Source organism: Typopeltis vanoorti, chromosome 22, assembly GCF_054136105.1.
Source record: "Typopeltis vanoorti isolate ZY-2024b chromosome 22, IOZ_Tvanoo_1.0, whole genome shotgun sequence".
NCBI lineage: Eukaryota > Metazoa > Arthropoda > Arachnida > Uropygi > Thelyphonidae > Typopeltis > Typopeltis vanoorti.
The window spans coordinates 35856436-35881016 of record NC_143570.1 but is presented as its reverse complement, the minus strand read 5'-3'; the positions used below and the strand labels follow the sequence as shown (position 1 = coordinate 35881016).

General features: G+C 33.2%; 1 protein-coding gene across 1 annotated transcript in view; it reads right to left on the bottom strand.

Annotated features, from left to right (window-relative positions):
- Orc3 (origin recognition complex subunit 3) overlaps positions 1 to 24581 on the bottom strand; it is a 283514-nt gene that overhangs the window by 63869 nt on the left and 195064 nt on the right. Inside the window, exons 15-16 of the mRNA XM_090412057.1 lie at positions 20913 to 20989; positions 9650 to 9738 (exon numbers count right to left, since the gene is read on the bottom strand). Coding sequence (XP_090268183.1) covers positions 9650 to 9738; positions 20913 to 20989 — 166 coding nt within the window. The remainder of the gene's footprint in view (positions 1 to 9649; positions 9739 to 20912; positions 20990 to 24581) is intronic.

Genomic DNA, 24581 nt, shown 5'->3' with positions numbered 1-24581 from the left:
TTATTAATATGTCAGGAAGGTGTTAAGAGCCTCAGAGCCATCATAGGACTCTGTAGGCCAGTGGTTAAGGCTTTTTTTTTTCAATGGTCTCCATGAAGTAGTTACCTGGAAGGGGGGGGGGGGGGTTGAAGACCCTACGGCAGTCCTCGCTATTTGTTTATAGAATTTACCTTGCCAAACAAAACAGCCTGAGTTCAGAGTGAACTTCAACAAAGCTAAGATATCAAGAAGAAATTCTACTTGGATAAAGTCTAGGTGTCTTTCAGAAGAATACTGATGAATAGAGAGGAGTGAGTATTGTGTTGGAGTTTGAAAGTTTTCTGTACTGGATTTAAAATGGGTTGAGTTTTTAATGTGTGAAGAGGTTTTGATGGTATACTGGGTGAGCACTTTGGCTAGTTTGCTATAGATTTTAGCCCATATATCCAGGAAGGATCTGGAATTGTATGGTTTAAGTTTATTGGTGATTTCCACAAGCAGGAGGCAAACTTTTTAAGAAGCCTGTGGAGGATTCTGATCTGTGTTGGTAGGATCATAGCTCAAAGGTGATCAGTGGAGCAATTCTTAAGCAGAGGTAAGTTTGTGTGTGTAATTATGTTGGTTAGGAACTACTGTAGAATCTCATTATATGCTTTTGTAATTATAATTCTTTTATTTTTCATCTCTACTAGTGCTTCAAATTTCTTGAAGAAGAGGCTGCTTTTTGATAGTTTTGCTGGATATTCACTACCTCTGGTCTGATATTGTTTGCTATATGGGTAGGAAGGCTGTGAATCCCTTTGGCCATCTGTATCAATTTTGGAAGGTATTTTTCGAGGAGCAAGAATATATTTATGTCAATATCTAAGCACCATGGTGGCTTCTAGCTTGAAGGATGACAGGTTTATTATTATTATTTTTTTTTTTTTTCACAGGCTTGGAATTGAAGTTTTTTAATCACCATCATCAAATTCCTGACATGTATCTTCATGGAGTGTACAGAGTATTATGATAGGACTACATGAAAAGTTACATCATTACTAACTTCATACCAATAATTTTCCTCCAAATTAATCTGTTATCTATCAAGACTCCAGTTTCATCAGATCTTATATTTCTGTTTTCTAAGGCACTTTTAACTGTATCATTCCACATAGATCTTAGTCTTCCTGAGGGTCTTTTTCTTGCCATCCTGGCAAACAACACTTATTTTGCTAATCTTTCCTCTCTCATTCTGTTTAAGTGACTGTGCTACTGAGATTAGCTCTGCTAACACATTCCTGAATGCCAACAATGGCAAGTTCTTTCCTAATATCCTTCTCTTGTATACAGCTAATTTAGTATTTTGACTACCTTCTCTCTTATTCCATACAAATTTATTCAGTTGACTTTCGAACATGCCAGCTTTACTAATCCCATTTGCAATTAGCCATCTTCACTAAAAATTGTGCCTAGTACCTGAAATGTTTTACTTGCTCTATAGGTACTCCCATTCAGGATGCAGTTGATATTTTCATTATCTTTGTCTTTTTATTGCTGATTTTCATACCAAATTTAGTACAACTGTTATTTTATGTAGTCAAGGAATCTTGTAGACTTGTACTGGATTTATTCAGAAGTGTAACATCTGCATAAAGAAAAGAGCTGAGATTAACATCTTCAATTTCAATATCAGGTTTGATGCCACTTTCCTTCATAATGTGATCCATGTAGTGATGAATAACAGTGGAGATAATGTACATACATCCTTGTCTCACACCTGATTTAACACCAAACCATCTTACTGTACCACCTTCAATTCTAACTACTGACTTACAACACAAATAAAGACTAAACACTGCTTGATATAATGTCCCATCGACATCATATAACTGTAGTGTTCTGAGCTTTCCTCTTGGCACCTTGTCATATGCCTTTTCCAAATCTGCAAAACTTAACTACAAATTCTTTTTATATTCCCACGATTTCTCAACTGCCTATTTTCATTATCTTTGTTTTTTTATTGCTCATTTTCATACCAAATTTAGTACAACTGTTATTTTATATAGTGAAGGAATCTTGTAGACTTGTACTGGATTCATTCAGAAGTCTTAAAGTGAAAATCTAATCCTGACAACCTCTACATGGCCTGAATACAGTTGTTCGTCACCAAGCTTCCCTTCCACAATCCTTCTTTGCTATTTTTCAGTAGCTTTTTATTTAATAACTTTGTAAATTTACTGACATATCTACTTTTTGAAATTCTTTAGTTGCTGAAGCATAGAAATCTGAAAGGAACATCCAGAGATCGACATTCAATATAGAAGCAAGATCTTCTTTCAGAGCAAGAATAGCCTGGCTTGTGTTGGATTAGAACGTATTTGGCACTCAAATCTGTAACAAAGATAGTGTACTTATATATGTGAAGAGCCTTGAGTAAATTAATGAGGTCTTTTAATTTAATGTAGTTAGGGATGATATTATCATTCCAGCAGTGTTTTAGAAAAGCTAACTTGTTCAGCTATCTAGAAAGTTTCAGTTTTAACTTATTGTATTAATGGGCTTTGCATGTTGTGGAATATCCTTGGATTATAGTAAGCCTGGTACTAAGGCTTATACATTGTTTGTTCATAATATTATTTAACAGAATTACAATGTAGACTATATTACTAATAATCGATATCATTATGTTAGTGCCCACATGCACATATCAGTTGATCAATATTCCCTTATGATGGCAATTTGAATTTGCTGAAATATTTTTTGTGTGAATTTCCCTTGAGTTCAGAATGTTTTTCATGCTAATAAAGGTTGAGCAATTTCTATCTTTCTTAATATTTCCTTATCACACTTTCCATTCTCTGTAATTAGTTGACCTAAATATATATCACTGTCTACTTGATCTAAGGTATTTCCTCTAATTTTAATAAGATATTTCCTCTAATGTTTTTGTATTAAGTTTTACAAAAACTTAATACAAAATGGAATTACTTAACAACACAGATTAGAACTGCAAAAAGATATATCAGGTATTTTCCCTTTTTTCTCTTATTACCAACATGGTTTTGATTTTTTGAATTGAAATTAAGTCCATATTTTTCAATTGGTTTCAGTGTCGCTTCTAGTAGGTTTTGAAGATCTTTTTTATTTTCAGTCAGCAGAACTGTATCATCTGCATATCTTCAGTTGTTTTATATTTCTGCCTCCTTTAAATTCTGATAACTGCTGGAAGATATTTTCAGTATAGAGGTTAAACAATATAGGAGAAAGAACACAGCCTTGTCTGACACCCTTCTTTACTGGGATTTCCTACGAAGTTTCTCCTAATATTTTTATTGCGACAGTTTGCTCCCGATATAGATTTATCATAATATGGTATTGTTACCATTTACTATAATTTTTTGATGCATTCTTTTAGTTGTTCATGTTCTATATCGTAAAAGGCCTTTGTGTAGTCAACAAAATGTAAGTAGACTTCTTTCTGCTTGTTCAGATATCTTTCTATAATAGTTCTAATGTTGAAGAGTCCTTCTCTAGTATCTTTATTTTCCTGAAAACCAGATTGTGCTTCATTTCTTCTTCATAAAATCAAATTTCTAATTTGATTTTATGTTTATTTCTTTCTAGGATAATATATAACATAACTTTTGCTATCTGACTGATTGTTCTGTACTCTTTCACATTTGTCTTAGATTTTTAGGTATTGGTAGGAATGTCAAGTGCTTAAAATCTTTTGGCAGGTGTCCAGTTTCATATATTTTGTTACATATGTCAGTCAGTAATCAAAACAGTATAATAGCATCATAAACAAAACTATAGTAAATGATGAAATTGGAAAAACAGACTGGATGCAGGTAGCATGTTCAGACTCTGCCGATGCTATATATACTAACCTTAAACTTACATTTAAGAAAATATATAACAAAGCATTAACAAAAATAAAAATATGCTCCCAAACCAGATGGAATCCATGGATAACAGAAAACATTAATAGATATACAAAGAAAAGATGCCCTACGGAAACAACTAAAGATGTTGCCTAACAATGCAGTTTAACAAGCTGAATACAAAAGAAAATGGAATTATAGAAATCCCTTGATTAGTGCGCATTAATCGAATATAATAACCTATGGGAAAAAGTACAATTCGTTCCTCAAATTTATTTTTTGAACCTTAATTTTTTTATAAAAGAATTAAGATATGTCTCAGGGCCTAGTTAAAGGAAAACCATGAAGCTGAAAGGCAATGAAATATATTCAGAATATAACTATTATTATTCTACTTCTTAACAAAGAATTGAGCTAACGTAGTTTGGCGGGCATTTTGTTTCTTTCTTTTTTTTCCCATCAACCGACGGTATGGCCCTATTGCCTCTTCTACTCTTCTGCAAATTTTACTGCTTCTCTCTTTATCAGGGTCAGCCTCTAAGCATTGCTGCTTAAAAACTTCGATTGTACGAAAAATATTTTCAAATTGTTTCTGTGAAATCTCTTTTGGCTGACTATCAGTGGTTAAATTTTCTTCATGTTCTTCGGGATCTTCCCGCTGTGTATCTAAATTTAGCAGGTCGGAATCATTCAATTCTTCAGAATGAGATTTAATTAACTCTTGGACATTATCATTGAAGGGGAGAAAGAAATGAAGGACATACGAATTGGTCGCCAACGTGCAAAATCAATGCTTTATAGATAAAATTTCCCAACTGTTATACAAGCAAAATAGTTACCACTTTAAAAACTACAATGATTATAAAAGAGAAGTTAATTTTCAGATGTGTAATAATAAACAACTCATCCTAGAAGACGGATTGATTATCCTATTATCGAAATGGATTCTCCTTTTTGTGACATCTGCAGAAGTGTCTCAAATCTGTGGGCGTACTATAGCAGATGACATAAATTTTAGCAGTAAAAATTTGGAACATAGTATACATAATGTACATGGAAGGAGTGTAGTATGCCATTAAAAATAACTTTGTAAAATGTTTTAAATCGGTAACTAAATTATTTCATTCTGGTGAGTGATTTTTTTAAAATAGTTAGCCATAAAAATGTATAGATAGAAAATTTTTAAAATTTGTAACATTTATTTTTAAGATATATAGGTGCACTAATTGAATTTGGGTATAAATAAAAAAAAAAAAAAAAAGATGCACTAATCGACGGATTACTGTACTTAACAACACAGATTAGAATTGCAAAAAGAAACTATTATAGAAACAAATTAACAACAGCTCAGAATGACATAATGGAAACCTGGCAGCTATTTAATGAAATGCTGGACAATATATACAAAATCACTGCCTCAGAAACAAGAAAACACAACTTTGTTTGCAAGTCCAAATCCTTCACACAGTTGGCAAACAACTTTAATCAGTACTTTGTGAAATGTCCAAACCCCGCAGGAAACATTCTCCCATCACACAAAGAAATCTTCTCCACTAGGACCATGAGCAACCCATATGGTTCCCCACAGTAACAAAAGAACTGTCAATAATAAATTTAGTTTAATCCTTTATCCAAGTGTAAGCAAACAAGGTTTGCGCCTGAAGTATCTTCAGGACTGAGGCAACTCGTGGTAAAGGTGGACTAAGCTCTCATTACTTGTCTTAGTATCTCCCATAATTCAAAGCATATCCCTCTTGTGGACATAATACTATGCATTAAGGGAAGGGCCACTACCCAGACTGGTTTTGACCTTTATTGAGGTCTCGTCAGTGGGAGCCAGACCCAGAGGTGGTGATACTAAGGTGGAAGTAATGGAGAAGTCATATTTACCTATGACTTGCCAAAAGGTGTCTCACCTTGTTATTAAATTACTCTGGATTTAGAGAGAAAAAACAAACAAACAAAAAAAAAAAAAAAAAACTGTCAGTCGTGATTCATCAAATTAACCCTAACAAAGGACCAGGAATAAAATCTTCAAAACAGGGCATGTACCTGAAACATTAAAGACTGCATTAATCACTCCCATATATAAAAAGGAAAACGAAACATTATAAGTAATTACAGACCATTACCACATAATCTGTAATCAACCGAATCATGGAGCACATTGTGTATTGCAAACTCTCCACATACATAGAAAAACTCCAAATCATCCCTAAAACACAATATGGTTTTCAAAAAAAAATAAAGGAACAGCAACACTCTGGGAAGATTTCACAGACCTAACAAATGCTGTGTTAGATAAAACAGAATAGTATTAGTTGTTTTTACTGATCTAACAAAAGTGTTTAATACTAACATACAAAACCTTGTTGAACAAACTAACACACATCGGAATCAGAGGTCATCTACTCCAGTGGTTCAAAGCATACATGGAAAACAAAGCACATTACAAGTATAGGATCAGCGGACAGCAAAGAGCTACTGGTGACCTGTGGTGTACCACAGGCTGTTCTTTCTCCCATTCTGGTTAACACATACAAACATGATATTAGCCATCTTCTCCTAAAAAGTAACATCTTCCAATGCGCAGATGACCCAGTCCACTCATAACGACGCAAATATAGCTTACACAAATATGCAACACGACATCAATCTGATCACTAACTGGCTAACTGAAAACAGCATATATATAAACCATCAAAAAAACAAAGCTAATGATATTCGAAACCCCCCAAACTCAACCGACAGAAACTAAATATCTCACTATCTGACATCTATCCTCCTACACACACACACACAAAGCACAGATCCTAAACAACCATTACACAGGTGTAAACAACATGTTATATTGGACTTCACTTCGATGCTGATCAAAGCTGGAATAGCCAAACAAAATCTACACATCAAACTCAGGATAATTGCAAGCAAACTATACCGATTAAAAGACTTTGCTCTGATATAACATAAAAACACTGATCTATAAAGCTTTACGTAAAAACATTTTAAGATATACAATTACATCATATGCATTCTGCACAGACTACATACTTAACAGATTACAACTGTTGTAAAATAAAACGGTAAAACTGATATTCTGGAAACAAAGAGAAGAGCCCGGGCTCATATGGACAGCAAGAACAGAACAGAACACAAAATATTTAAGGTAAAACACTTATGCCAATATACACAATCATGATTAAACATTACTTCAGCCCAACCTACAGAGTAACCAGAACAACGTATCAGATAACACGACCACAGTCAACAGACTACATAACTTATAAGTATAATAATCACTACGGAAAAGTCATCTGAAGCTTCTACATACCTGACATGATCAACAAACTGCTATTTGAATGAGAGAAACCTACGGACCTACAGAGAGCTGAAATTGCTGCTATATAGATATTATAGTGAGAATGAAAATTAGAGGGAAATTACACACACACAAAATTATAACGATTCCTCTCAAACACCAATACATACAAGGACACAAACATGCCATATCCAAATCCAACCCCCCCCCTTTTCAAATGCATAAACAGATAAAGAGATATAAACAGATAAAGCTACACCTGGTTCATGATAGGTACTGAAACAAAGCAACAAAACAAAATCACCACCATCTATTATCTTCCTCAGATAAGCTCAGCAAGAAGCTTCGAAGAAGATAGCGGAAACACTACAAGATTAACAAACAAGTCTATCATAAATGAACTTACTCAGTAATTTGTAAAGAATTTTTGTTAAGATAAAAAATGTGACAAAAATGTTTTAATAGTATATGTAGATACTGTACTAACAAACTCTGATATTGATATTGAATTATTATTACTATCAATATTAATAAATTTTATGTTGTAAAATATCTGTACTAAATACATAACATATAAAAAACACTACTGAATATAAATACAAATGACAACATGCAGAAAAAATTATGAATATTTATATAAAATTATTCCATTATTATTATTGAATTGTGTGCTGTATTACTGTATTGTAATAGCATATATAATATATAAATATTTAGCTAGTTAAAAAAACGTATATTCATATTTATAAAAAAAAATGTAATTAACGTTATATATATGTGTATTCCTGTGCTTCTACTCGGTTGTTATGGTACATTTTAAAAAATAAATATTTAATGACTTTAAACCGAGATAAAATATTAAGTTTTAATGAAAATGATACAACTAGTTTCAGCCTTCATCAGTTATCCACTAAAGGTAGAACACAATAATAAAAATTGAAGTTACAAAAAACTGAGAATTACAGGCAAAAAATGCAATACATAATTAACACAGAAAACTTGTATTTAGAGGAGCATAAGAGAGACATCTTCTATAAAAGATCACATGCATCTGTACTATCCAGTCATGTTCTTTTCTCAAACAATCCTCATGATGATCTACAGAGTCACTCAGTTTGCTGGGATAAATCCGAAAACATTTTTTGCTGCAGTGATGAGTTTGAAAGGAAAATCGTGGCGTCCAGGGAAATCCTCCTTAATCCTGACCTTTTGAACAGCAATTTGAGTTACAACATCCCTGATAGCCATGCTGCAGTTGTTCAATACTGGTGTTCACGAGAACTTGCAAGCACGCATGCAACAAACAATAGCGCGTTATATAGAACAACTTGAAAAACACAACGTTTTCTGTGTCAATTATGTATTGCATTTTTTGCCTGTAATTCTCAGTTTTTTGTAACTTCAATTTTTATTATTGTGTTCTGCCTTTAGTGGATACCTGATGAAGGCTGTAAAAGGCTGAAACTAGTTGTATCATTTTCATTGAAACTTAATATTTTATCTCGATTTAAAGTCATTAAATATTTATTTAAAAAAAAAAAATATATATATATATATACATCTTCAATCCTGTTCATCTAAATAATAACTTGTATTACTTGAGCTACAACCACCCAGATAGTCATAACTGGTAATTAATTTACGGAATTAACAACGCATACGAAGTATTTTAATTAAAGATAACTTTAATGAATCACTTCTATATTTCGGCAATGTCACATTGCCATCTTCAGGAACATAAAGATATGGTATGTGCACTAAGGAACTAACAAAGCAAATGAGGAAGAAAGTAAGAAACTACTTTTGTTCCTAAAGTCCTAATGGTGCCCTCTTGAGGACTTTAGGAACAAAAGTAGTTTCTTACTTTCTTCCTCATTTGCTTTGTTAGTTCCTTAGTGCACATACCATATCTTTATGTTCCTGAAGATGGCAATGTGACATTGCCGAAATATAGAAGTGATTCATTAAAGTTATCTTTAATTAAAATACTTCGTATGCGTTGTTAATTCCGTAAATTAATTACCAGTTATGTCTAACCAACGTATAAGTCTTACTACTAGAATCACCCAGATAGTCATTCAGCTGTAATCATGTGCTGGAGTTCATGAGATGCTGCAAGCACACACTCTCCCAACAATGCAACAAACGAAAGAACAGCTTTAAATACACTACAATGTTTTCATGCTAATTATGTATAGAGACTCTCTATGTTGTTCATGGTCTTTTAACCTTCAGTGTTTAGTGTTTTATCTTTTTTCTTTCTTTTTATGAAGGCTGTTAAAGGCCAAAACTAGTCGTGTTTTTATATTAAAACCTTTTTACTTAAATGTAGGTTCTAGTCATTCAATTCTTCATAAAAATGTGTATGTTAACCGAGTTAATGATCATTCTTTCATATATATATATATATAGATTTTTTTTTTTTTGTGATACATGCAATACTGATTCTGGAAATAAGCAAAAAGAGAAGACCAAAATTACTTACTTGAAGAGGGTATCTAAATATTCTAGAATTTCTAATCTTTGACTTTCAAAAGCAGTTGGCAATTTATTTTTGGCCAAAGACTGCAACTTCTAAGGAAACAGAAAGGAAACACCTCATTATAGGGAATCGTTCTTTGATAAGCATCTATCGACATGGCATTATCTTATAGCATACTCTAAGCATATTCTTTTAAACTGAGAATGAGAAGATATATATATATATACAAGATGAACTCATATTGTATGAGTTCATCACTAAACAGAGTAATTAACATTAGTAGTTTATTGAATATGAACTAAAATTTTAATAAGCAGAGAAACTGTGCTTATTAAAATTCTTATTCCTGTTTTTCTGGCAGTAAAAAACACGTACATCATATCTATGACTATTCTTCTTCTTTAATGTTTCCTTTAAACAAATATTAATTTCCTTTGTTTCTTTGGAAATATAGCATAAAAATAATGTTAAGGTCCCCACCCTTTTTTTAAATTCTTCTAGTAACTCCTTCACTATCTCTGAGCACAAAAAAAGTTAATTTCATTCATTTTAAAACATTTAACTAGAACAAGTTTACTTATCAATGTATTTTAAAGGAACTGTCCATTACTTCTTAGTAGCTTTATCTACATTCTCAACTTACCTTCCCTTGAAAGAAAATTAATCTGTTCATCATCAATTATGAAGAACTTTTTTTCTAACAACCTGAACCCATTACAATGATCCACATGATCAGATTAATTTATTAATTAATTATTTATAATTATATCTGATCTACATGATCAGATATAATTAACTGGAAGATCTGGCTAGAGAGAAAGTTTTTAATAAAAAAAGGGATGATGCCCTCTTGAGACTTAGATTATGGAGGTATTTCAATATAACATATATCTCCAGGCTGGGTCATAAGCTTTTTCCATGTCAAAGAAAACTGTAACAAGATGTTCATGTTTCAGGAATATATCTCTTACAGATGTTTCTAGATAGATCAAATGGTTTAATGTCAATCAGTGTCTACAAAAGCCATATTTTGTGATTAAGCAATGTATCACAGAAGTCTAACATTAATCATTTTTTCCTACAAAGACAGTTGGTCAGAGAGATAGATCAGAATTGTTTGCTTGTACTGATTGTTTCCTGAGGTTTTGGTAAGGCAACATGAATGGACTTATGCCATGAATCTGGAAACTCCTTTACGATAAGCATTCTGTTGTACAGCAAGAGAAAGGGATCCACAGATGATAGAAGATGATGGGATATGGTCTATCATCTCCTAATGATTTTCTTCATTACCTAGAGCCCTAAAAATTAATTAGTGATCACCAATAGTTGAAGATCAAATGTTCTGGAAATGTCAAATATTATTTTTGATAATTCCAGGGTACTTATTCTGGTCTGGCAGAGGCCTCTATACTCAACTATCATTTTATTGTCTGTCTTCTTTCCTTTGAGCATGGATAACTAGTTACCTTTCTTCAGACTTCTCGATCAGTACTGGGTTATCCTAGGGTGCTCTGCTTTTGTCCCTCACACTTCCGCCTATACATTATTAATGATCTTTTCTACTAGATGCAAATCCTATCTGCAGATGACAGTACAATGCTGCACTACATTGCTCTTTTTCATTCAACAAGCCTTGCAGGTGCTCAAATGATTCAAGCTTCAAGCATTTTGTGGGAGAGGAGAATCTAATTAATAGCAATGCTACCAAAACATAGAGCTGTCTTATTTCTCATAAATAAGATCTCACTTCCCTCTCCCCTTCACCTAGAAAAGAGGAAAACCTAGAAATTTACAAAGAAATCATGCTGAATATCTATAACAAGATGCATCTAAACCGAACTGACCCATATGCAACATTCTTCTACTCAAAAATCAAGAGGTTTCTTGAAAAACAGAAAGAATGTTGAGCACATCCAATCTGACTATAAAATTATCCTCCTGATTCCTTCTAGCAACCTGCCTTAGAAGGTTGCTAGAAGGATCAGGAGATAAAAACCTTCCCTTAATCTTAAACTTCATAGACTTCTCAAAAATCTTTGATTCAATCAAAATTCAAAATTATGTTCAAAATTCTCAGTTCAAAGCAATAGTAGAACCATACCAGAATTATCATGCAAGAGTAATGGTTAAATGTCATCTCTTTTAATGGCCTTCATTAAAAGAGATGACAGAGCTTTCCTATTTCCAATGGATTTCTTCAGGAAGACTCTTTGGCACATATCTTTTTATTATTACCCTTGATTATGTATTCAGATTCACAGGAAATGGATACAGAATAACTCTTGAAGATTAAGCAGGACAAATCCACACAAGCAGTCTCTGATTTGTCAATGCTGTTATACTGACTGACTAACATTCAGACTACCCAAAACTGCTTTCATTATTTATGAAAAAATACAGCAATGATTGAATTGGTAGTCAACAACAGTGAAACTAAAGTCCTAAAGAACAGAATAAATGGAAATATTAGGCTAAATTATCACATTCTTGAAGAATGTAAATGATTTTCAGTACTTTGGTTCATATATTCATACTCTAACTGATATAGTGAAAAGAAAACACAAACTTTTCAGTTCTATAAAAGTTTAAATAATATCTAGAAATCCAATCTCATCACCATGAATACCAAAATTCGTCTACAAAATCACCATATTTACATATAGTGCCTAGATATAGAATAACTTAATGAGTAGTTAATATAATCAATAAGTTTTTGGACAACATGACCTCGATCAATATTAGGACACACATGCAAGATCATATTCCTAATACTGTAAATTCTTGAGGACAGCCAGCCAAAACTGCTAATAAAAACAATTCAGTAAAGTGAACTGAGATTGTTGGGACACCAACTTAGACATCTACTTTCACCTGTGTTCAATGTTCTTACTGACTACAGGCCAATTAATAGACACAGAGGGAAAGGAAGACCAAGGAAACCCTTTTTACAATACTTAAGCAAACTTCTTTTTGAAGACGAGGCTCATGAATCATCTGACATTTTACTATTTAGCATGAAACAGACCAACCTCTAAGAGCTGCAGTACAACTACAACACTTTCATCTAAGAGACTTTAACTTCATGAGTTTTTTGCTATGTGAATAGCCGATTGCAATGCTATCAAAGATGCATTATGTATATAGATCACAAAGTTCTATACAGGTAATAAGAAGGCTAGAGCTGCAGAAACATCTAGGGCTTTCTCATATCCAACATGTCTTCTCTCAGTTATGAAAGTTACAGTTGAGGTATACTTCTGTTAGATATCAAGAAACATTGGGATTAAGGGAAATGAGGCTACAGATACTGCAGCTAGGTTGTTTCGTTTCTCATGCTTCCACTAGCTAATAAATAATGTACTATCTCTCAGCTGGTATGCAACATGTTTAAGGCATTACATTAACATCTTAAACATCTTTCATTATTAGTGTGCTGCAGACCACTTCTCTAGGTGAATAGCATATCTGCCATCCAACCTACATGTTTAAATTCTGTTGTGCCTTTTATAAATGTTTCAGATGATTTTCATCATCCACTGTGCACACCAACTGTGGGAACTCCTTTACCATAAGTATTTCACTTACAAGTCAGACAGGCACATTTTTGCAAAGTTTATATGCCATGTTAGTTGCAGCTTTATGGTAGAAGTTTATTTGTAAAATTAACACGTGTGAACTGTCTTGATGATAACAAAAATCTCAAATACAATCTGAACTGATTTCAAGTTATAAATACGAGGGTGGTCTGAAAAGTTCTCAGCCTCAACCATAGATAGCAACACTATCGGCAAGATTTTTTTTCTAAGTTGGTACATCTGTCATAAGCATCCAAATGAAATTGCAAGTCTTTATCAGTAGTTTGTTTTATACAGTTGTCTGAAGCAAAAGTGTTGCCTGTATCCCTTGAAATGGATAAAATTGAGCATCGTGCGGTTATAAAATTCTTTGTAAAAGGTTTAATGCCAAAAGAAATTTTGGCCGGTGAATGACCGGTGAATCAAAGTGCGTCAAATTGCTGAGACTATATGTATCTCAAAGGAGCATGTAGAATATATTTTGCAAGAATAATTGCAAACGAAAAAGCTTTGCACAAGATGGGTGACGCGCTTGTTCACAGCAGATCAAAAATGCACTTGCATGAAAATCTCTGAACAGTGCTTGGAGCATTTAAACAAGAATAAAACTGATTTTGTGTGTCGATTTATTACTATAGATAAGAACTTGGATTCACCATTACACACCAGAATCCAAACAGCAGTCAAAACAGTGGACAGAAGCCGGTTGTTCAGCGCCAAAGAAGACAAAGTCGGTTCCGTCAGCAGGTAAGGTCACGGAATCAGTGTTTTGGGATGCTGAAGTCATTTTGTTTATTAATTATCTTGAAAAGGGTAAAACAATAACCAGGGAATATTATTTCGATCTTTTAACCAGACTAGACAAAAAAATTCGTGAAAAAAAGACCCAGTTTGTAGAAGAAAAAAAATCATCTTTCATCAGGACAATGCACCTGCCCACAAAGGTGTTTTGGCAATGGGAAAATTAAGGGATCTGCACTATGAATTGTTGGAACATCCACCCTTTTCCCCAGATTCGGCTTCCTTTGAATTCTATCTCTTCTCAAAACTAAAACTCTTCCTCGCTGGCCAGCGTTTTTCTTCGAATCAAGAGGATTCAAAGATCGGGTATTGAAGAGGATATCCCTCTACAGCTGGTTGAGGATGTAGAGGGGTATTTTGCAGATCTTACTGAGAACCACTACAGGGACAGGATAATGGCGCTGGAATAAATGTACAGTGGAACCTTGGTTGTCGAACGCCTCTGTTCTCAAACAATTCGGTTCCCGAACATATTTTCGAAACAAAAAACACCCTGGTTTCCGAACAGAATTTCAGTTCCCAAACAGGCAAACGGCAACCACATGCTATGCGCGCTGAGCTGTAAGGCAGGAAAGCATCAGCCTTTGTTCATGCAGACATCTGCTCGAATTTGCAGTGAGTTTTCTTGATTTTCTTTGTGTTTTCATAAATGATTATTAATTAAGCCACTATGGGACCGCAGAAGAATAGGGACAGCAGCAAAGCAAAAAGAAAAGTTGCTAGAACCACGATTGAGATGAAAAAAAGAAATCATATCCATATATGAAATTGGCGTTCGTGTCTTGAATCTTGCTATGCAGTTCAGTATGGCGAAATCAACGATATGTACAATACTCAAAAATAAATAAATAAAAAATATAAATAAAATAAAAAATAAATAATGTTTTTATGGAAGGGGACTCCCCTTACTCACCTCCTTCCACTTATGCCATCAACTCTTCTCCGTATGTATAGTTAAAGTGAAGTTAAATTTTCGTTTTTATTTTATCTATTTACTGTGTTTATTCTTTTTATGTAAGATTTTATGCATTTTCATTATGTTTGTATATGATCTTATGCATGAAGTACTGTTATAAAGGTTTAAATAAGCAATCATCTGGGGTTCGGGAACAGATTAATCCATTTTACATTAATTCTTATGGGAAAATAGTTTCAGTTTTCAAACAATTCGGTTTCTGAACAGCCTTCGGGAATGAATTAAGTTCGACAACCAAGGTTCCACTGTATTAGTCTTAAGGGAGATTATGTTGGAAAATAAAAATAATTTTGAAATTATAAATTCATTTTTTCATTATTAGGCAGAGAACATTTCAGACCACCCTCATATGATTGGCTTGTCTCCTTTGAAAGCCATTATTTTTGTTTTTACTTTAGATACTTTCATATTACATTGTTCTGAAATTTCATTTAATGATCTTTGGTATCTGCAATAGCTAATACAATTTGATCATCTGTGAATATTAGTGTCTTTTTTTTTAGAGTTTATTTGCATACCAAATGGGTATACAAATAAAGCTGTTTTTAAGATGTTTCCAGATTGTTATAATTTTAGTTATATACAGGGTGTTCGGGATAAATTTGACAGTTTCGTAAGGAAAAAGAAAATCTTCTTTGTATCTATTAAATTTAATGAATTGACAAAAAAACATTACAGGCAGAGTTAATTACAATACTATCAACAAGATTTACTCAAAATAACCACCATTAGCATCGATCACAGCTTCAATTCTGCTTCGGAACCTCGAACAAGCTGATGCTACAGTCTCCCTGGGAAGGGCCGCAAAAACTGTTTTAATTTTATCCATTAACTGGGCTTTTGTATTACTGGAAGTGCGATTGGTGTCTTTTTCAACTGCGCCCCATACAAAATAATCCATGGGGTTAAGGTCTGGGGAGTTTGGAGGCCAAACATTTGGACTGGTGAAGTCGTAGAAATTTTCAGACAACCATTTTTGACTTTTCCCAGAGGTGTGGCAAGGGGCCGAATCCTGCTGCCATACATACGGCCTACCATTGGCTACCCTTGTTATCCAGGGCTTGACTACAGTTAGCAACTCCACGAACAAAGCCCGAATTCCAATGCCAGGGTTCTTCAACACCTGTTCCTGCAGATTTGCGAGGAATTCTGCTGTACGAACGCAATCAGATCGTCTGCTAGGGATCTTTCTTCTTGCTACATCCTCGTAGTCACCATTGCAAGTCTCTAGTTCATGCCTGATTGTTTTTACTGTATTCAGGGAGCATTGGGCAGCAGTCGTAATATCCTTATTTTGATGGCGGGCACGAATCATCATGATACAAGTTATTCTCTTCCATGATTCAGGTGGGTTCCAGCTATCCATCCTTTCTGACATCTTGTATATGAATGAAGAAGGGTCCAAACTTTTAAACGAAGAGAAGTGTGTGTTAATACATGTAACTTACGGAAAAATATAATTAATTATAAATATGTCAAATTTATCCCGAACACCCTGTATATATATATATACCGTAGAGGTAATAGGGTACATCCCTGTCATACTCCTCTTGATATGTCTTTCCATTCTGACAATAACAGCTGGATTAATATGGTTAAACTGGCTAATATTTTTAACAATTTTTGTCTATTAATTTTATTAAAGGCTGTTTCTAATCAGTTCAAGGCCACACATTTCTTTTATAAAATTCTCTTTTTAATTATTAATTTTAGAGTAAAAATGTAGTATTTGTGGAAGTCATTTTTTCTCCTCCTCCTCAATACTGTTTAGTTTCTCTTTTAACATTACTGCATATATTTTGTGCCCTGAATGTAGTAGACTAATTCCATCATTAATTTCCTGATATGTACCTACCAAGGGATGTTCAGGTTACTATGACAGCAAGAAATCTCATTATTTACCATCATAAGCATTTGTGGTTTAAGCCTACAATTTGGTCGGCTAAGTCCTAAATTGCCAGTCCATCCTCGTTTGTTCAGTAGCCAGTAGATGCCTACTAACAGGATGCACCACGTGAAGGGGAGAATTTGACATTAGGTTATTAGGACATTAGAACCGAGCCCCAGTTGGTTCTTTGCATTCCTGAAAGGCAATGTGGGGGCCTCCTCCCAATTGGCTTCGACCCTTAAGCGACCCTAGACCAGCAATTTTCAACCGGTGTGCCGTGAGATTTGTGAAACAAATTAATTGAAAGAAATAATGTCGTAATTTGTGCATTTATTTATTAGTGTCTGGTCTTCCATCCGCACCTGAAACTCCCTTATTTATATTTTACGAAACTTATGGTCGGTGAATCGGTTTAAAATTGTGTGTTAATTAGCTTTAATCTTTTGATAAGTGTGTTCACAAATAACTTCATTTAATTCTCTTATTTTTAAGGTAACTGGTTCTTTTATTGTTTTTTTTTTTTTTTTTCATTCAGTTAATTTTATTCAACAGTATTCCTTTAACGTGGATAAATTTGTAACAAAAAAACGAAAATTTGATGACAATGAAGCTAGTTTTGCCCAGCATATCAGCAGCCTGATAATATCATATCTAGTACTGGTTCTTCTAAAATTAAATTAAAAAGTGATGTTCGCCATTACGACAAAAATTATTTGTTATTTGGACTTTATTTCCAGTCAAGAAGATCCGCCACGTCCTACATGAGTAGCTTGTGGCGAAAAATGAGCAAAAAATGCTATGGTTCCAAGTAAATTAAAAAGACATTTACAATCTAAACATTCTCACTTGAGCGAAAAACCGGCTGAATAGTTTAAGACTTGTACCCAGATAAAACTATTCAAGCAAAAAGATGGACTAAATTTATAACTGTGTCCTTTTGAAAAAGCCCAAGAAGCCAGTTACGCAATCACAGAAATTGTTGCTAAAAAAATGAAATCTCACACAATTGCAGAATCTGTAATTCTGTCAGCATGTGTAAAATTGTTAATATCATGTTTGCCGAGGATATGAAAAAGAGATTTTAAAAATTCCTATGTCAGATAACACCATTTATTGACATATTCAGGATTTAGCCAAAGATGTTGAGTTGCAAGTGGTATCTAACATTAAAGAAGCAGATATATTTGCTATTCAGTTGGACGAATACTTTAATTGCCACAACTCTTTTTGGGAATTCTTGCATCAGTATTTGCACGGATGGTGCCCGCTTGATGTCAGGATATGTAAAAGGATTTATTACACTGGCTGAAAACAAGAATCCTGGAATTATTTTTACACATTGTTTTCTCCATAGAGAACTACTAGCGTCAAAATCATTGGTACCTGAGCTTAAAAAAAGTACTAGACGAGACTATCAAAATTGTCAATTATATAAAAGCTAGGCCTGTCACAATCAAGATTGTTTGCAGCACTATGCTCCTCAATAGAAGCTTTTTAAATGCAGTTGTTAATATATACAAAAGTGAGATGATTATCTCGTGATGAGTTTTATCAAGATTTTATGAACTAAAATAGGAAATTTTTTGACAACTCAACAATCTGAGTTATTAGATTTTCTCAGTGACGAGCTTTGGTGCAGTAAGGTTGCATTTCTTGCTGATTTATTTCGATCTTTAAATACACTTAATAAAAGTATGTAGGGGGACTGTGAAAACATTTACTTCCACTAACAAAATTAACGCATTCAAGGAAACACTAATGCTTTGAGAAAAAAGAATCAGAAAAGAAAATGCAGTAAATATGTTTGAACTAATGAAAAAGTGTAAACTGAATGAAAATCTAATAAGATCTAATTTTACAAATCTTAAGATTAGTAAATATAAATATTGAAAAATATTTTCCCTCACTTGACATATCATCCTTCGAATGGATAAGAGATCTGTTTGTATTGTTTTTCTTACTCAAAATTATAGTTTAAATTTTTTTTGGAGCAAAAAGGATAAGTAATTACTATTGTTAATATCTTGTGTGTGTAAATCAATCAAAATTATGCATATTTTTTGCCAGATCATCAAAAAAATTAAACGAATATATTTTTAGTGTGCTGTAAAATTTTAATAATTAGTCTAAGTGTGCCATATTATGAAAAAGGTTGAAAATCACCGCTAGATTAATTTCCTGTATAGTCATTACAATCATCTTTATTTGCTTTTTTTATAAATTGTAATAATCACTGCTTTTTTCCAAGATCTAAATTTTTCTGAAACGAAAACCTTAATACAGACTTTCAAGAGCCTGTCATTAAATTTTTCACCTACATTTTTGTATAGTTCCATGTTTATAGTCTTCTCCTGGTGTTTTCCTATTTTTCATCTTATTTACTGTATTTTATAAAGTTCTGACTTCATAAACTTTTATAAAACAGAGATTTCAAAAATAGGTTAGCCATTTTTCTACATATATTGTTTGTATTTTCACATTTTCTTTTATTTCTTTGTTTATGTATTTTATTATTTTAAAGGTTTTTGGCTGTGGTTTAGATATATACATATATATCTTTCTAAAACTGTTTTCTTATCTCTCATTTTGCAATTGCACCATTTCTTTTGTACTCTATTTCTGCTTCTATCTTGGAATTTAGCCACTTATGGTGACTGCTTTCTTTCTTTTCTTTTTCAAATATTTTCTATTTCTTTGTTCCACTTTTGCAGCCCTCCTTTTCTATTTTCCATATATCTTTATTCCTAAGCTTTCTGTCCCTGCTTTTGTCGGGATTTGTTTCACATTTTTCCATTCCTCTTCTATATCATTCTATACTTGTGTGGGTTCTGTCCCCCCCCACCAGTGCAATTTTGATATTGTTGTCAAGTACGGGAATCTTGTAATGAAGAAATTCTGTAATTTGGCTTATAGGCATTTTCCATTTTATTTATTTTTATCCATTTTGGCTTAAATCAAAATTTTTCCAATACCACATAATAACCAGAGCTTAAAATTTGCAATAATGTAATCAATAACTAATTTATATCCTCTGGCTGACTATGTATATTTATGTATTTCTTTAGGTTCAAATACTAAGTTCATCATTCTCATATTATTATAAATGACAAAATCTTGCAGTGTGCATCCATTTTGATTACAGATATCTTTGCTGAATCTGTAATCTTTGTTTTGTATTTTTCTTCATTTCAGTAATAACACTTATGTCCACATAGAACTTTTCTAGTTATTCTGCCAGTTTGATTTATATTGATTGAATTCTACTGATTCCAGTAGTTGACTACCCTGTTTATCCTAGTTTCCTGACAAAAAAAAAAAAAAGTGGAACTTTGTTTAACTGGGTGACTGTGATGGAATTTCATCATGTTGTACCATTATGTTCTCTAGTTTAAGCCAATACAGAATATAATTTGTTCATTTAAGTCCCAAACTGCCAGCCCATTCTCATTCATTCAGTAGATACCTGTTAACAGGGCACACCACGTGAAGGAGAAGAATGGCCACATTGGGTAAGACCCTAGTCAGTACTATGTGTTTCTTAACGATTTTGTAAGTCTCCATCCAGTTATTTAGCTTTAATCCTTAAGCAACCCTACCAGAGAAATTATAATTTCAAAATGTTCTGGGGATGGGGGGAGACCATAAACCCTTACTAATGTCTAAAAAATTCTGACTTCTATGATATTTTCTAAGGCAGAATTAACAACCTGAATTTCAAAGTAAAAAAAATTGAACTTGCATATGCTGTAGACTGACTAACTTAGAAACAGCTGGGGAAAAAAAAAAAAAAAAAAAAAAAAAAAAAAAAAAAAAAACCCTCTAGTTGGCAAGCAACTAGAATCAAACCAGTAACTGTCTTTCTTCTGTCAGCAGTTTAGTGTTATGGCACAAGAAACACTGCTCCAAGGCTACATAATTTCAATTTTTTTTAAGCAGTTGCATAAGCATAGCACCCCCCCCCCCTATATATATAAAATAACAATCTGGAATAAGAAAACTCCAATTCTGCTAAAGTGTACTCACCTCCTTCAGCTGAGTTCGACTTGTTATTTTGCCAAAATCAATAGCACATGCTGATTTGCTTTCATCTTCTTGAAAATCTGTTTCATACAACAAAAGCAAGTTATTAAAGTGTAATTATTAATTCAAAGTAATGGTGCTTAGGGGATAATTAGTTAATAATTAATACTACTCAGCAGGTACATAAAATACTCAATCTTAGCAAGGAAAAGATTATGGTTCTCAAAGGAAATACAAACAGGGAAGTTAATGAGAAACAAGTGTACCTTAATGGAGAAAGAATTGAGGAAGTCAGCAAGTTTGATTACCTGGAATCCATTATTAATGTGAAGAATTGCTGTTCAAAAGACATCAAAAGAAGGTTAGGAATAGCTAAAACAACAGTCAGAGACTTGTCTAAAATCTAGAAGGATGGTTCATCTCCATGGGAACAAAGTTGAGGATTTTGGATGCAGTTGTTTTTTCAAGAGCAACTTATGGATGTGAAACTTGGAACCTAAAGAATTTAGATAAGAAACAGATATCTGCTTTTGAGATGTGGTTGTACAGAAGGCTGTTGAGGATATCATATACTGAAAGGCATACAAATGAATGGTTGTTAGAAAAGATCAGTAGAACTTTAAAGATCCTTAAGGATATTGACAGAAGAAAGTTAAAATATTTTGGACACATTGAAAGGATGGAAGAGGGACTTCTCAGAACAGCAACAGAAGGTAAAGTTCCTGGGGTTCCTGACTGATCTTCTGAGTTGAGATCTTTTGGTGAAGCAAGATAAAACAGCACTCCATCACAATCTTGTGTTTGCATATCAGCAGATGCACCACATGTTGTGATGGGTTCTTCGATTGTAACCAAATCTACTTAGAAAGTACAGGGGGGGGGTGCATTTGTTTTAAGCTATATTAGAAAACAATATTTAAGGAGAATGCTATATTTGGTCGGTAATTTGAATTATTAAAAGGTGAAATTACATCCCTTGCTTAATGCGGGATTTGATTAATATGGCAAAATTAATTACAACAATCCCTTTATATACATGGCAAGAATTTTAATTAACGTGTTTTTAAATTTAGCAAAATTCCACAAATATAACATCATTGCTACAAACCATGGACATGGGCATCATTGCAACTTTCAAAGCCTATTTTCTTAAAAAGGCATTCTCAAAGGCAGTAGAAACAACAACAGGAGAAAATGCAATTAGGCTTCAAGAATTTTGGAAAAATTTTAACATTAAACATGCAATTGAAAACATTAATGATCTGTGGGAGCAAATGTCTTCTAACTGCATGAGAGCTGTTTGGAAAAACCTTTTGCCAGAATGCGCTAATGAATTAGGTGGTTTTCAAAATCCTGTGAACAACATGGTTGAAGAAATCATTGCAATTGGTGAAGGCCTCAGTTGTGATGGTGTTGATGCAGATGTTAAAGAATTATTGGATTCAAATTCAAAAGATTTCAATGACAATCTTCTTGAAATTGAACAACAATGTGCATATGAAGACAACAAACAAATGGAATATGAAGATGAGGTTCCAAAGGAGATAACAATCAAAGAACTGGATAGAATATTTCACAGTTTAAAATTGCTTAAGCAGCAAGTAATGGATATGGATCTCCAGATGCTAATTGAAGAATACTTGTTTGCAGAGGTCTAAAGAGTCATTTTGCTTCTTATCGCAGAATTTATGCCGACAGGAAAAAAACTAAAACTGTTCAAATGACTCTTGATAACTTTTTTTTGATAAAAAATTGCAATAACTAATGTAGGTACAAGCATTTATTAAACATTTACTTCGAATTCATTTTTTATCTTTCCTAAAAGAGTACCATATAAAATGAATTATTAATACAGTAATCAATCATGGATGAATTGTAATTTTTACCATTGATTATTATATTTGATTAACGTGATTTTCATATATACGTGGTAACATCGAGGGATTAATTAATCGCGTTAATCAAGGGATACCTGTATGTGAACGATGTGAGATTGATAAATATAAGGGAGAGAAAGAACACGTATGAATAGAAATACTTTTATTATTAGCAAATAAATTATTAATAAACTACATCTGTAGTATTGTGTGTCCTCCATAAATTGCTGGATGGAGCAAATAACACGTGATTCTATAAACTCAAAACATGCATATTTGCTTTTATGAAGGACATGATTAAAAACTTATAAGAAGGAGAAAGAGATTTGCTTGCAAAATATAAATAACTAAACACTAATACACAGGAGCTGGATACATTTAGTAGCTCAGTGAATATTTATAGGCAGGGGCTAATCCAATGAATTAATAATGTTGATTAATTGATTCATATGAGAGTAGCAGGAATATGGGTTGATTTGATAGGGCAGCAAATCATCATGTACAATATGTTGTGCTTACTATTTATTTATTAGTTATGTGTAAATTACTATGTAATACACATTGTATATTACTATGTAATATACACATAAATAAATAATTTCTGGTCTTCACATCAGAATTACTGATCCTTTAGTGAATCCTATGTTCATTATGTAACTTTTTTCTTTTTTGTCAGTGGCTCTTCTGGGTTATGGATAATAGATATCACACATATGCTAGTATTTTGTTGGAGATCAACAGATGAAGTTTAGTTCATATAATACAATGAAAGAATAATTTTTATTCAGGAATTTATTTCTTATTGGAATGAAAATATTTCGATACAATAAAGGTGCTTGTTTTTCTTGCTATCACTAAATATAGTGCAGAGACATTTACAATCTATGTACTACTATATATTTAGCACCAACTAATATAATTAGAAAGGATAGTATAATGAGAGACAACTGGAATAGCTCTTCATAATGAAAAACATGCCCCCCCCCCCCATCAATGACACAATGCTGTACGCATGCAAGCAAAACAGATTTGTTGTAGTACCAAACATAATATCTAATACATTTGTTCTAACATCCTTTTTTCTAATTTTCAGTTGCAGAAAATATGGTGGGGTGCTTAAGGGTCAAATGTGTATAACTGAGAGGAAACCTCCACATAGCCTTTAAAGGAATGCGGAGAACTGACCAGGGCTTCTGATTTAATGTCCAATCCTCACCTTCTCGTGATGCACCCTGTTGGGTATCTACCTGGATACTGAACGAACGAGGATGGGCTGGCAATTTGGGATTTAGCCGACCAAATTGTATTCTTATTGGCTTAAACCAATATACAAAATGATGGTACAACATGACAAAATTTCATGCCAGCTAGGGCATCGCCTGGTTAAACAAGCCCCCCCCCCGTTGTTTTTGCCCGGGAACCATGGCGAACAGCGAAAAGTCAGCTACTGGAACAAATCTGAAAGCACACCCCAACTCAACATCACCAGAGTTAAAGATCGGTACTATCAACATAAGAAGCCTGAATGGCAAAGAAATGGAGCTAGCTAAGGAATTAGATAAGTACCAGATCAACATAATAGGGATGACTGAAACAAAAAAAGACAAAAACTGGTGAGGTCTTTATGAGCAATAAATACAAAATGTTATATTCAGGCAATGGCAATCAAGGAAAAGAAAGAGTAGCCAACACTCAATACGAGGCTAATCTTCTTAAATTCGCTTCATTTACAGCAGTAAAACTATTTCTTATATCTAAAATAAAACCAACTAAAGACTAACAAATCATTAGCTAA